The sequence below is a fragment of the Megascapheus bottae genome, chromosome 2 (assembly GCF_031878675.1).
Source record: "Megascapheus bottae isolate mThoBot1 chromosome 2, mThoBot2.hap1, whole genome shotgun sequence".
NCBI lineage: Eukaryota > Metazoa > Chordata > Mammalia > Rodentia > Geomyidae > Megascapheus > Megascapheus bottae.
Genome location: NC_143510.1, coordinates 90,728,871 through 90,742,352, shown reverse-complemented (window position 1 = coordinate 90,742,352; position 13,482 = coordinate 90,728,871). Strand labels below are relative to the sequence as shown.

Genomic DNA, 13,482 nt, shown 5'->3' with positions numbered 1-13,482 from the left:
GGGGAGGGGAGGGGCTGGAATTGGCAGAACAGGTGAGTGGACAGGTGGGTCCTGGATGACAGGTGTGCTGATGGTTAAGGCAGAAGGAGCAGGCAGAGGGTAGGGACGGGACTGGTTGGTGGCTGGGTGGACGGATGAGGGACGGAGCGGATGGACAGGTAGTTAGGAATGTGACACTCTAAGATCACAGGAGCCACATGAGATCTCAGAAGACCTCATGAGCCCCATGCTCCCTGCCTCCTCTGGATTCCCACTGCCAGCCTCCCCCAGCCCCTGGCTTCTCACTAATGGCCGGGGGCCCCTCAGCCTCAGAGACCTTGAGGCCAGTTTCTCCCTGAGGCTAGGCTGTGCTGGACATCGCAGGAAGCTTGCCCCCAAGGGAGAAATCAGCTCGAATTAAAAATCACATGAGGCTCTTATCTCCAATAAACAATCCAAAAAAAGCCAGAAGTGAGCAGTGGCTCAAATGGTAGAACATTAGCCTTGAGCACATAAAGCTCAGGTAGGAACAGCACCCAGACCCTGAGTTCAAGCCCCAGATGAGCACCAAATAAAAGGAAAGAAAAGAATACGGGCCCAGCCTTTCCACTCCCAATTTCTAGAGGAGAATCTCACCCTAGAAGGCACACCTTCCCCAGGCCAGACCCTGGGTACAGCTGGCTCACAGCCTGGGCACCCATGTGCTGCCCACCTGCCCCACACCCTCCCGTGGTCACTGTCTCTCACGTACCCTGTCCAGCAACTACCTGAGAGGAAACCAGACCCAGAGAGGCCAAGACACTCGCTCCAACCACACAGCTCCAGGCAGCTGATGGGCTGGAAATGGAGAGCAGCCCCACAGGAACTGCAGAGGGAGAGATTAGCAGGAGGACATTCCAGCTGATTAAAAACACTCATTGATTTCTCTCTGAGGGAAACAAATGAAGCCATTTGTCTCCCAACAGGACCACAACCGGGTCTCAGGGAGAGGCCTGCTGGTCAAGTCGGCTTGTGAGGCCTAGGAAGGATGGAGAATGGAAATCCAGTCCTATTTAACCCCCTACCTTGGTGGGTGGGTAGATAGTGACAACAGCCCCAGCCATGCTGTCAGATGCCCACTGAGCCTCACACAGGCCCGCCTCCATCCCTCCGCATCACCTCCATCCCTCCACATCACTGTCACTGCCTGGTCATCACCGGGCCGGATGACCAGGCTGGAGCTTTGCCAGTCTGGCCCTTGGCTGCCACACAGACAAGGCCTAGAACATAGCACACCGTCCTGGGACTTGAATTTAGAGCCTAGACACTGTCCTTGAGCTTTTTGGTTCAAGGCTGGCACTCGACCACTGGAGCCACAGTGCCACTTCCAGCTTTTTGCTGGTTAATTGCAGATAAGAATCTCTCAGGCTTTCCTGCCTGGGTTGGCTTTGAACTTGGATCCTCAGATTTCAATCTCCTGAGAACCTGGGATTACAGACGTGGGCCACCAATGCCCGGCTCTGTAGGACACCAGCACCTGTGGCCTGCCCCTCACCCCAAGAACCCCCACATTCCTTATTACAGTGCTGTGCACCTGCCCAGCCAGATGCTCAGCCAGGACACACGGACTCCTCTGTGGGGCTGCTCCCAGATGCCCTTCCACAGACAGGGGAGGCTCTCTCAGCACCCCAATGATCACCCATGGCCCCTCAGGCCCCGGGTCTCAGGAGGAGATTCTCCTGATGGGACCTGGGATCCTGGCCATCCCCTCTGGGCCCCTGGACCTCCCTTAGGCCACTCAGCCTTCCAGCCCTGCTGATCACAGCCCATGAGACTCTCCTGGGGCGTCCAGGCCTCCGCCTCTTCCGCGGGGCCCTGCATTCTGCTGGAGGAAGGGCTGCAATGTCCTACCCCTACAGGCCCCGCAGGCCACCCATCCCTGACACCCCTGGGCCACAATGCAAGCTCTAGCCTGGCATCTCACACCCTGCTATCCAACCTCTGCCTCTCTCATTCCCACCCTTGCCAGTCCATACACAATTCCATGAGCCTGCTCTGGAAAACTCTTACGCATATAGCAAGATCCAGGCCAAAAGACCCCCTTCTGCAGGTTAGAACTCACAAATTCTCCTAGGCTAGGTCCCAGGTAGAAATCTCCGAGCTATGGAACCTGACCTTGCCCTGAGGAGGTGGGAGGAGGACAGGGTCTCCTCTGGCCAAGCTAGGATCTTCTGATTGGTTATCCAGCCTGTCCTACTGACCAATGATAGCATGGTACCCACTGCACTCCAGAACGTGGGAGGGGGGGTCGGGGTGTGGAGCAGGGGGGATGGTGCTTAATGCTGACTTTTATTTCTGAGAAAAACAACTTTCTCCACAGCAGATGGAGGAAACGGACAATTTCCCAGGCATGTGTTGCCTCTCCCAAAAATGCCTGCCACCCGTCTGGTCAGATCCAGCAGGCCAGGACAGGAGGAGGAGGGTCTCCTCTCCTCCAGGGAGCCCCTCCCCAGCCACGAAGCAGGCTGGGTGGGTGAGCCTGCTGTCCTGGGCTCCCCTGGCCTTAGCCCATACAGGATGGTGACCTCAAGCAAGCCTTGCTCCCTTCCTGGACCTCACAGTGTAGAGTATACAGAGACCACCAGAGGTAGCTGTGAACAGGAAAGTATCTGGGAAACTCAGAAGTCCTGGCTGAGTGGTGGTGGTGAGCCCGGGTAACCCGGGGCAGACTCTGCCCTCCAGGGCTTCAGCCCAGAAGCTGGGGAGGTGAGGCCCCCCGGCAGAGAGTCCGGGGCTGGAAGACAACCAGGCAGATGCCATGAATCCAGATTGGTGGGTCGTTCTGGACCCAGTGTGGAGTCGCAAGGACTGAATGAGCAAAGGCTAGGTGAACAAATGAAGGGAAGAGCGGGGAGGGGCGGGACAGATAGCAACATCAGTCCAGTCCCTTGGGGTACAATGCAGAGGACAAGGAGATCCCCTGCCCAGAGGCCCAAGAGGAAGGCGGGAGGGGGGACAATGGGACCAGGAGAGGGGTACAACTAAGGCTACCCACACTTGGGCCTGCTAGCCCCATGCTCTTCATGTGCAGGGGAGGGGGGAGGGGGGAGCCAGGGCAGGAAGGGGGAGGTCTCTGTAGGGGAGTTGAAAGGAGGAGCTTTGATGGCCCAGGACCTCCAGAGTGGCCCCAGGAGCCTGTACCTGGCAGTAGAAGGTCCTGAATGGACCCCCCTGGCCCTGTGGGGTCACAGAGTCCAGGGCAGAGGTGGCAGGGAGAGGGAGGGCCTTCCATCATGCCCTTCCACCTCCCCTCCTGCTCTTCCACCACCCACCCTGCAGCCTCAGGATGTGCTCAGCTGCCCTGTTGGCATCCATACAGGGTACCTAAATCACTACTTGGCACCTCACGGTGTACTCAGTGCTGGCCAGGAGCTCCCATCTGACACTGATGCTCCTAGCCAGGCTCGCCTTACAACCCATTTCACAGGTAGACAGACACAGGCTCAGCAAGGGTGGGGCCTTCTTGCCCAGAGCCCGGTCAGCTCGGCAGGTCCAGTGACTGCTGCCACGGGGTCAGGAGTGCCACCCACAGAGAGGGAGCAGGGAAGTGGGGACGCCATCTCCACTCCACAACCCCCACTGCCTGCTCTGCCAGGACAAACGGAGGAAGGTGAGTTGAGCAAGGTCACTGGGCTGCGTGCAGCTCCTTCTGCCCTCCCTCCAGCTCAGGCGCCCTGCTCATCCGGAACACAGCCCTCCCTGCCTTCAAAGCCACTGGCTCCTGCCACGCACGGCTGGCTCCCACTGAGGCAGAAATGTTGTCAGGATGAGCATGGCTGTCCCAGGCGAGGCCCTGCCCAGGAGCATGATGGGACGGGAGGACTCCTCAAGGGGGGTGGTCCCCAAGAGAGCCAGGGAGACAGCAAGGAGACCCCGAGGGGGTACACTGGGCACCTGGGGACCCTCGCCTCACCAGCACCATTATGTGGACCTACAGTTCTAGTTTATTGATTAGTCATGGCTGCCAAGACCACCCAGCTGACGGATGCTGTGACTGATTAGCAAAGTCTATATTGGCCAGAGCTTGGACACAAGTGGGGGGGGCTGGGGGAACAGGGAGGGGAGGGGGAAGGGCAGAGGAGTAGCCTCACACCAATTCCCCTAAACAACAGACACTGGATCTGATTTTTCCTTAGGAACCATGTCTTTAGAAGGTGTAAGTTCCCCTCTAAAGACTTGTCACCAGTGTCTTATTGAATTGACCACAAGGAGGGAGTAAACTCTGAAGTACGTGAGAGCCCTGCTCACCCACTGGCCCTCGGGCCCCCTAACAGTGACAACCACAGGACGCTGGCACTTTGCTACAAATCTCATCGTCACTCTGCCTTAGGAGCCACCCTGGCTTTCCATGCGGGCGTGCAAGGTGGGTGTTTTCACTCATCTGCCGGGGGATGGCAGGGGACTGAGGATCATAGGGGTCAAAACACCTGGCTGGGCCAGGAGTTTGGCCTAGGGGTAGAGTGCTTGCCTAGCATGCAGCAAGACCTGGGTTCGATTCCTCAGAACCACATACATTAAAAAAAAAAAAAGAAAGCCAGAAATGGTGCTGTGGCTCAAGTGGTAGAGCTCTAGCTTTGGAGAAAGTCCAAGGACAGCACTCAGGCCCTGAGTTCAAGGTCCAGGACTGGCAAAAAAAAAAAACAAAAGAAAACCACCCGGCTATCACTGTACAGGACAGGTAGAACCAGCTCTCGGCTTTGCCTGACTCGGACAGCCAAACATCATCTCCCTGAAAGCCACCTGGCATCATCCATCCCCTGGTTCTTCCACCCAGGGGCCTCCCAGCTGAAAGCCAGGCTGCCAGAAACACATCCAAGGCTGAGGCCATTGGGGGAAGGTGCTGACATTTGGGTGACTTGCCTTTCCACCGATCTGCAGGCTCCGAGAGGGTCTGAGAGGCACGTTGGCCGGTCGGTGACTCAGGCAGTGACTCAGGGCCTTTCTCTTGGGTAAGCAAGGAGCTGAGTCAGGAGCAGGGACGACAAAGAGCAGTGCCCTCAGCAGGAGGGACACAGCTCCACAGGGTATCCTGGAAGACCCCGCATCACCCTGCACCCCACCACAGGAAGCCTGATCAAGGCTCCCACCACTTGGCTTACCCCCCACCCACTCCCCGCGGCTATAGGCCCAGTCTGGAGGGGGGGGGCATTCGCTAAGAGTCGTGAGACATCCTGTAGTGAACAGGCAGCAGGACCACAAAGCACAGCCACACTACCACAGAGGGTCACTGGGCCACACATTGTCCCCAGGCCCTCCAGGAGGAGCTAGAGGTCAGGCGACCTCCCTGCACATCACAGGTCAGCCAGCCATTGCCCGTGACACCCTTCACGAAGCACGGGAGGGAAGGGAGTTTCTGTCCAGGAAAGGACTCCCCGAGTCTAATGGGAGCCATCTTACACTGCTCGTCCCCAAGCCCCTGATGCTGCCTCTGCACTACTTCGGGATCCTTTGTGAACCCCAAGGCCTCCGCTCCCTGTGGCCTAGCCCCCTCCTGCCCCATTCAACCACAATTCCCTGGTCTCAGGCGCAGGACCACAGCTCCCGGCTCTGGACACCCAGCAGTGCAGCCGTCCAACTCTACGCTTACACTCTTTGGAACACAGAACGTTTAATGTTACCCGGTTTTGTTTTGTTTTTAAATTTTAACCCTTACACTGAGTCACAGACATCTTGAGTCGGTAAGTCCCAGGGCCTGGCCCCTTTAAAGATGCCCTGCTTTGGGATTCTTACAGCTCTCCTCTGAAGTTCTCACTGACTGAGCTGCCTCCATCCAGCCTCACCCGGCCTGGACTGGCTTGGCTGAGTGGCTGTGGGATTTCACTCTCCCCAGCTCTCTGAGCTGACAATCCCAGACTACATTCAACCCCATGCCCAGATCAGAGTTGTCCTAAGTTAGAGGAGGGCATTGCCTGAGGCCCCCTCTCCCCTATCCTGGGCCAGCCCAGCCCATGGTCACATACAGCACGGGAACCAACTAACCAGGGGCCAGCTAGCTATGTGCTGGCCACAGCCCATCAGAACTAGGCTCCAAAGGTCAAATCCACCAGTACCCAGAGCAGTGTTAACTATCTCATGTACCCTGTGGCAGAGCCGGCATCCAATTTATTTTTTTTTTGTTGCTCATGGGACTTGAACTCAGGGCCTTGGGATGTCTCTGAGCTCTTTTGCTCAAGGCTATCACCCTACCACTTTAAGCCATAGCACCACTTCTGGATTCTGGGAGGTTAATTGGAGATAAGAGTCTCCCAGACTTTCCTAGCTGGGCTAGCTTTGAACCATGATCCTCAGATCTCAGCCTCCACTTCTGTGGAGAACCCCCTACACAGGGGGCTCTCTGTGCGCCTCGCCACAGCTCAGGTTTCTGCATGATCTGCTTTAAACTCTGCAGCTTAGACAGCCTCAGAACACGGCGCTACCAGGACTTTCACTACCCTCCAGCCAGCCACGCCTCCAGCTCCTCTTCTCAGGTCTGTGCCCAGAGCATCCTCCGCTCCTTGCCCTTCCACCCAATATCCCCATTCATCAGAGAGACTCAGCCTCAACATCCCCACAGTTGCTGAGCACCACCTATGGAAGGAGCCATGCCCCACTGGGAAAGCAGCAAACAAGACAGTCTTGCCCCCTGTCCTGGTCATATAACAGACTCCAGAAGGAGGCAAGGGTTAAAGTAAGAATTCCATCACTAGACATGACACGTGGCGAGTCCAAGAGGAATCACAGAGGAGCTACGATGTAAAAGATGCTTCAAAGAAGCCACCCAGCGGTGGCTCATTCCTATAATCCTAGCTACTCAGGAGACTGAGATCTAAGGATCATGGTTTGAAGTCAGCCTGTGCAAGAAAATTTGTAAGACTCTTATCTCCAATGATCCACCAGAAAGCCAGAGTGGAGCTGTGGCTCAAGTGAGCACGAGCTTTGAAGAAAAAATATCTCAGGGGCCAAGAGTTTGGCCTCGTGGTAGAGTGCTTGCCTAGCATGCAGAAAGACCTGGGTTTGATACCTTGATACCACATACACAGAAGAAAAATCCAGGAAAAAAAAAAATCTCAGGGAAAGCAATCAGACCCTGAGTTCAAGCCCCAGAACCAGAAGAAAAAGAAAAGAAAAGACTTTGGCCAGACGAAAGGGGAAGAGGAAAGCACTTGAGACAGAAGGAAGCGCCTGTGAGAAGGCCCTCAGTCCAGGAACCCCCCGTGGAAGCAGAGAGCTGGAAAATGAGGCTGGGCTGGGGCATGTAAAACCTAGTGGGCCAACTCGGGGACCCTAGAGCAACTCTGTACCCCTAGGACAGTGGGGGGCGCTATGAACCATCTTGAATGTGGTCCCCAGCACTCACAAACAAACCATTCTCCATGGAAGAGTGCTGAGAGGTGACACCTGTAAAGGCTGATTTAGTCATAAGGTCTCTGGCCTCCTGCATAGATTAATGTCATCCACTCAAAAGCTGGTCCGTGCTGTCTTATAAGAGTGGGTTGTCAGCACAGCAAGTTCTGCCCTCCAGACCCTCCCTCACCTCTCTGACCCTGCTGCCTGCTGTCATGGGATGATGTGACCTGAAGCAATCCTCTCCTCACACATGCCAAACACCAACCCCCCAATCTCAGGCTGCCGGGCCATCAGAACGACAAGAAATAAGTAAAATACCACTAATAATAATACCAATACTACTACTACTAATAATAATAATAATAAAAGTTAAGGTTCATCAGACCAAGAAAAATGTCAGATACCCAAAGGTAGTCATAAAATGATATTTTACTCAATAAATAAATAAAAGTTCTGCCAAGCCCTGGTAGTTCATGTCAGTAATCCTAGCTACCCAAGAAGCCAAGATCTGAGGATTATGGCTCACCAAGGACATTTGAAATCATCAAACTACTGGATCGACTCACCACCACCCCAAACCATGGTCATCAGAAACCTGTAGAATCTTCATGTGAGCAAAATCCCAGGAACAGCCTCTGTGCCCGCCATCTCTCCAGGCTCACCATCTGTGCCACTCAATAGCCTTCCCAAGGTCGCGGGTCCCCAATCGAGGTGACAGTGCGCCTGGTGGAGCTATCCTCCCCTCCCTCACCTGCCCATGGCCTCTGGGTAAGGTGTGACCATGCCCAGTCTGAAGGATATGGATTACACACCATTTTGATGCACCAATTCCGGGGGCTGGTGGTCTGGCGCAGGCAGAAGAAGGCAACAGGTGCCAGGTCTGGGTGTGGGACTTCAGGATCGGCTCCATCCAGGGGTTCCTCCAGGCCTGGAGGGGACGGAGGAGGACTTCGAGGCCCCGGCTGCTCTGTGATTCCTGGCTCGGGGGCCAGGGCAGCTGAAGACGAGGGCGGTGAGCTGCTGTCAGCCATGTCAGTGAGGAGCAGGGGGCCCTGAGGAGCAGAGAGGGATATATGGGGGCACGCCTGACTCTCCCTCCCCAGACTGCCCCCCTCTCCCAGGGACAGGGCCCAGCAGTCCTCCCTCCCTAGCCGAGGAGCAGAGGCCTGGGCTGCATCAAACCAGCAGGGTGGTCAAGGCCAAACCTGGCCAACTCAATGAACTTGCGGTTTCCTTAGCCACATCCCAACCAGTTTTGTTTTTCTTTTTCTTTTTTCAGGACTGGAGTTCTGATTAGGATTCTATCTCATTGGTAGAGAGTATTTCTTTAAGCCAGGCGCCTGTAATCCTGGCTACTCAGGAGGCTGAGATCTGAGGACCAAGGTTCAAAGTCAGCCCTGGCACTCTAGAATGTGAGAATCTTATTTCCAATTAACCAGTAGAAAACCGGAAGTGATGCTGTGGCTCCAGGGATAGGACGTTAGCCTTGAGCTGAAGAGCTCAAGGACACAGCCCAGGCCCAGAGTTCAAGACCCGCAACCAACCAAGAGAGAGAGAGAGAGAGGAAGAGAGAGAGAGAGAGAGGAAGAGAGAGAGAGAGAGAGAGAGAGAGAGAGAGAGAGAGAGAGAGAGAGAGAGAGAGAATATCTTTAGCATGCCAAAGGCCCTGGGTTCTATCTCCAGGGTTGTAAAAATAACAAAATAAAGGCTGGATCCCAATAGCTCATACTTATATCCTAGCTATTCAGAAGGCCAAGATCCACAGGATTGCAGTTCAAAGCCAACCCTGGCAGAAAAGTCCATGAAACTCCATCTCCAATTGAATAGCAAAAAAAGCTTGGCAGGGCCTGGGAGTTTGGCCTAGTGGTTAAAGTGCTTGCCTAGCATGCAAGGAGACCCAGGTTCAATTCCTCAGTACCATATACATAGAAAAAAAGCCAGAAGTGGTGTTGTGACTCAAGTGGTAGGATGCTACCCTTGAGAAAAACCCAAGGACAGTGCTCAGGCCCTGAGCTCAAGCCCAGGATTGAGGGGGGAAGCTAAGCTGGAAGCATGACTTTAGAGGCAGAGCATCAAGCAAACAAATAAATAAGCAAAGCCAAATGAGCCAACTAGCTAAGCCAGCATAAGGCCCTGGGTTCAACCTTGGTACTGACCAGAAAAGAAAAGAAAAAACTTGGCTGGGCACCAAGAGCTCACATCTGTAATCCTAACTGTTCAGGAGGCTAAAATCTGAAGATTGTGCTTCAAAGCCAGCCTGAGCAGACAAATCCAAGAGACTCGTCTCCAATTCAGCAGCAAAAAGCTGGAAGTCGCCTGGAGTGGTGGCTCACGTCTGTGAGCTACTCAGGAGGCTGAGATCTGAGGATCGTGGTTCAAAGCCAGCCCAGGCATGAAAAGTCTGTGAGACTCTCATCTCCAATTAACCACCAGAAAAGCGGAAGTGGCGCTGTGGTCCAAATGGTACAGCACTAGCCTTGAGCTGAAGAGCTCAGTGACAGAGCCCAGGCCCAGAGTTCAAGCCCCACAACAACAACAACAACAACAACAAAAGACCCAGTGCCAGCACATGCACACGTACACACACACACACAAAGTAAATGAGAAAAAAAGAATGCTATTGTACACACACGTGATTGCGAGAGTAACAAGTCACAAGGAAGCTGGAATGCTGAGGCCTCAGACACTAGGGAACCCCTTAAGTAAGGAAGAAATCCTGGAAGCGTCCCTGAGGAAGTGGCAGCTGACACTGCAGTGAGCCCCTGGCCGGGGGTCACCCCACACACATGGTGTGGAGAAGCCAGGAATCCTCTGGACACACCCCTCTGCTCTACAGATGGAGACGCTAAGGCTCAGGCCCATCTCACTGGCAGGTAACCTGGAGCTGGGACACAGTGGGGCCACTTCTGTCCTGTGGTCTGGGCACTGCTGGGGATGCTCCTCTGTACCAACTCAAAACCATGAACGCTTGCCAGTAGCCAGGCTCCCTTCCTATCCTGGCCTTGCAAACCACAACAGCTGGCACTGGTGCCAACCCAGGAGCATTTCCAACCCTGGTCTCCTCCAGGACTCCCTATCACCTCATCAAGGCCATTATGTCATTTCCAGATGGGGAAACTGAGGTCAGGAGAAAGGATCAGTGTGCCAAGAGGACATCCTAGGTCAAGTGCAGAACCAGGGGGGGATGAGAGGTGAAATGCCCCATTCTGGGCCTCCAGGCCCACCGTCCATGCCCTGGTTACCACAGAGGCCTGGCCGGGGCGCCTCACCCTGGGGGCTGCCCATCCCTCAAGATGCACCTCCTGGTCTAGAGCCCTAACAGTGCCAGGCTGGGCAGTGGAGATGAGCAACAAGACCGGCCTCCCTGGCACCCACCCAGCTACTGCGGGTGACTGTAGGGTGATCATCTGCTCTACCTTGAGCTGATGCTTCTGGACATTTCTCTGGCTCCCAGGAGCAATGGGCAGGAGTTGGCACTTCCTGCCACTCTGCCTGCCTGATCAGAGAGGCCTGGTTTTCTCCTGGGCTCAGAGCTTTGCTCTTGGTTCCAGAAACCCAGCCACAGACCTTACATAAGCTCTAGGAACCTTGAATGGCCACATGTCAGACACCCGGGCAGCTCCAGGTCTTCTCAGTGCTGTGCCAAGTGCACAGACCATGACCCCTTGTGCCAGGCATACACTGGGACTGCACTGGTCCTCCTGAGGCCTGGGGCAGCTGCTGGCACTGCCAGACCTCTGCCCCTGTCCCTCCACCTCCCCTTACCCAGCTCTTCAGCATTCACTGATTTGTTCACATGAACCCACTGTGTGCAGGCACGAGCCTGCCCTCAGCCCTCACTGCAGCAAACAGGAAAGCGAGAACAATCGACTTCCCCCCCCCCTCGCCCCACACCCCACTTTACCATAGCTCTGGCGCTGCTACACACACATCTAGTCCTGGTTTTATAGCTCCATGATTTGGGGTGTCTGTCTGCCCAACCCGTGAATGAGCAGACATTGGGGCCTGGAAGAGTTCCCCTACTGGGTGTCTGGAACAGCGAATGGAACATACATGGTGTATAATGAATAAGTGCCGGCAAGTAAAGACAAAGGGAGAACCATGGGAAGGGAGAGAAAATGCTTTCCTCTCGAAAGGAAGAGAGAGTCAAGAGAAAAGCAAGAAGATTCAGAAGGGGCTGTCTTGGGTGGCCTGGGGAAGCACGTGCAATGGCTGGAAGGGCACTCGGTACATTTAAGGGACATAAATAAGATGACCCTGGGGACATGGACAGGGCTTCCTGCACATCCCCAAAGGAGGGCTCCAAGCCCGGCCAGGCTGTGGGAGGGTCCAGGCAGCAGGGACTCTGAGGAGCAGGAATGGACTGGGCAGATGAGTCGTGAGGTGCAGGCACCGGGAGTGATGCCACCCAAGTGGCAGCCTTGACCCAACACTGCTGCAAACCCTCCTGTGGCCAAAGGAAGGAAACGAGGTGGCCCAGGGGCTGGGCCCAGCAGCGTCTCGTCACCCTGGGCTGCGCAGGCCCCTCTCAGCCCTGCTTAACCCTGCCACACTGCCATTGTCACCTGTCCTCCTACCTCTCCCCTTCGCCGCAGGAAAGCACAGCCACCAAGGCCACCTTCACCCCCACCCAACCCTCTCCCACTCCCAAAGCCCCACATCAGCCCCGGGTCGCCCCTTCCTGCCTGCAGCCCAGCTCTGGTCCCCCGCTGCCTAGGTGCCCTTTACCAAAACAGCCCTTGGAGACCAGCAGCTCGACCCACAGGCACCTGGGTCAAGTGGCCTGCAGTCAGAGGTGAGAGGACCCAGGCCTCCGAGGCTCATTCTGAGGTGTTGCCACATTGCTCTTGGGCTTCCAGAGCCAATTCCTGAGTCTACCCCATCCTCCCCCTCCCCACGGTCAGCTGCAGGAACCACAGACTTCACACACGGGGCAGGCATGAATCTATGACCAAGGCATTTTTTTTTTTTTTTTTTTTTTGGTTAGCCAAAGGCCTTCAGCTCAGGACCTGGGCACTGTCCCGAGGCTCTTTTTGTTCAAGGCCAGTGCTCTGCCACTTTGAGACAAAGCACCACTTCTAGTTTTCTGGTGGTTAATAGGAAATAAAGAGTCTCACAAACTTTCCTTCCCAGTCTGGCTTTGAACCACAATTCTCAGATCTCAGCTCCTCAGTAGCTTGATGACAGCATGAGCCACCAGCGCCTGCATGACCTGTGTTCTCTCAGTCCTTGCTCCAACAGCAAAGCACCGGGGCACATGACAGCCTGGAGGTGCCCTGGGCCTCTGCCTAGGAAGCCAGGCAGGCAGCTGTCAGGGTGCCAGGGTGCTGCCACCAGGCCCACGGCTTCCACAGCCATTCTAGGACCCAGAAGAGACTCTGTCTGTCACCACACACACACGCCACAAAGAGCACACAATCACACTCACACAGACTCCCACCCCATCACACCCTCAGGTACATTCCCATCACCACACAGACATAGACTTCCACACATAACACACTCACACACAGACACAACATACAGCCAGTCTGACATACTCTCTCATGCACACTCATACACAAGGACAATACATACGGCACAGTTGCTCAGACACAGAACTCACATCGCCACAGAGATTACAGGCGTACACACACACACAACATACACACAACCAGACAGCCACAAACCTGCGGGACATTCAAGCACACCCCACCCACACCCCATCACACACAACCAGAGCAGAGCCTACATCTGGGGTCTGCAGAGAAGCCACTGCAGGGAAACCACATCCCAGAATCTTCCAGTAACATCCCAGGGCCCTGGAACCTTCTGTCAGCTCCTTCTTCCACATGACAGCCCTGCAGATGCGTGACGACAGCCAGCCCATCCCCGGGCCTCGTCGGCCCCAGGCCTCTTGTCACCAGCTCCCTCAGCCATTTCTCAGATGGCAGCTCCCTGGGGCCCCTCCCTGGTCCTGCTGGAGTCTGCCCAGTTTTCCTGTGCACAGCAGGACCCCATGCCCTCCTCGGTGTGGGAGCAGCACAGACAGGCCAGCTACCTCGTGCCTGACATAGACAGGAGCCCCAGACCCAGCCAACAGTGGTGAGGTCCACAGATCTAGAGGAGCCAGGCGGCACTACGGCACCTTGAACTTAC

General features: G+C 55.4%; 1 protein-coding gene across 1 annotated transcript in view; it reads right to left on the bottom strand.

Annotated features, from left to right (window-relative positions):
- The window catches only part of Cacna1i (calcium voltage-gated channel subunit alpha1 I), an 82,768-nt gene extending 74,393 nt beyond the window's left edge, over positions 1–8,375 (bottom strand). Inside the window, exon 1 of the mRNA XM_090328759.1 lies at positions 8,146–8,375. Coding sequence (XP_090184885.1) covers positions 8,146–8,375 — 230 coding nt within the window. The remainder of the gene's footprint in view (positions 1–8,145) is intronic.
- Between the last annotated feature and the right edge of the window lie 5,107 nt (positions 8,376–13,482).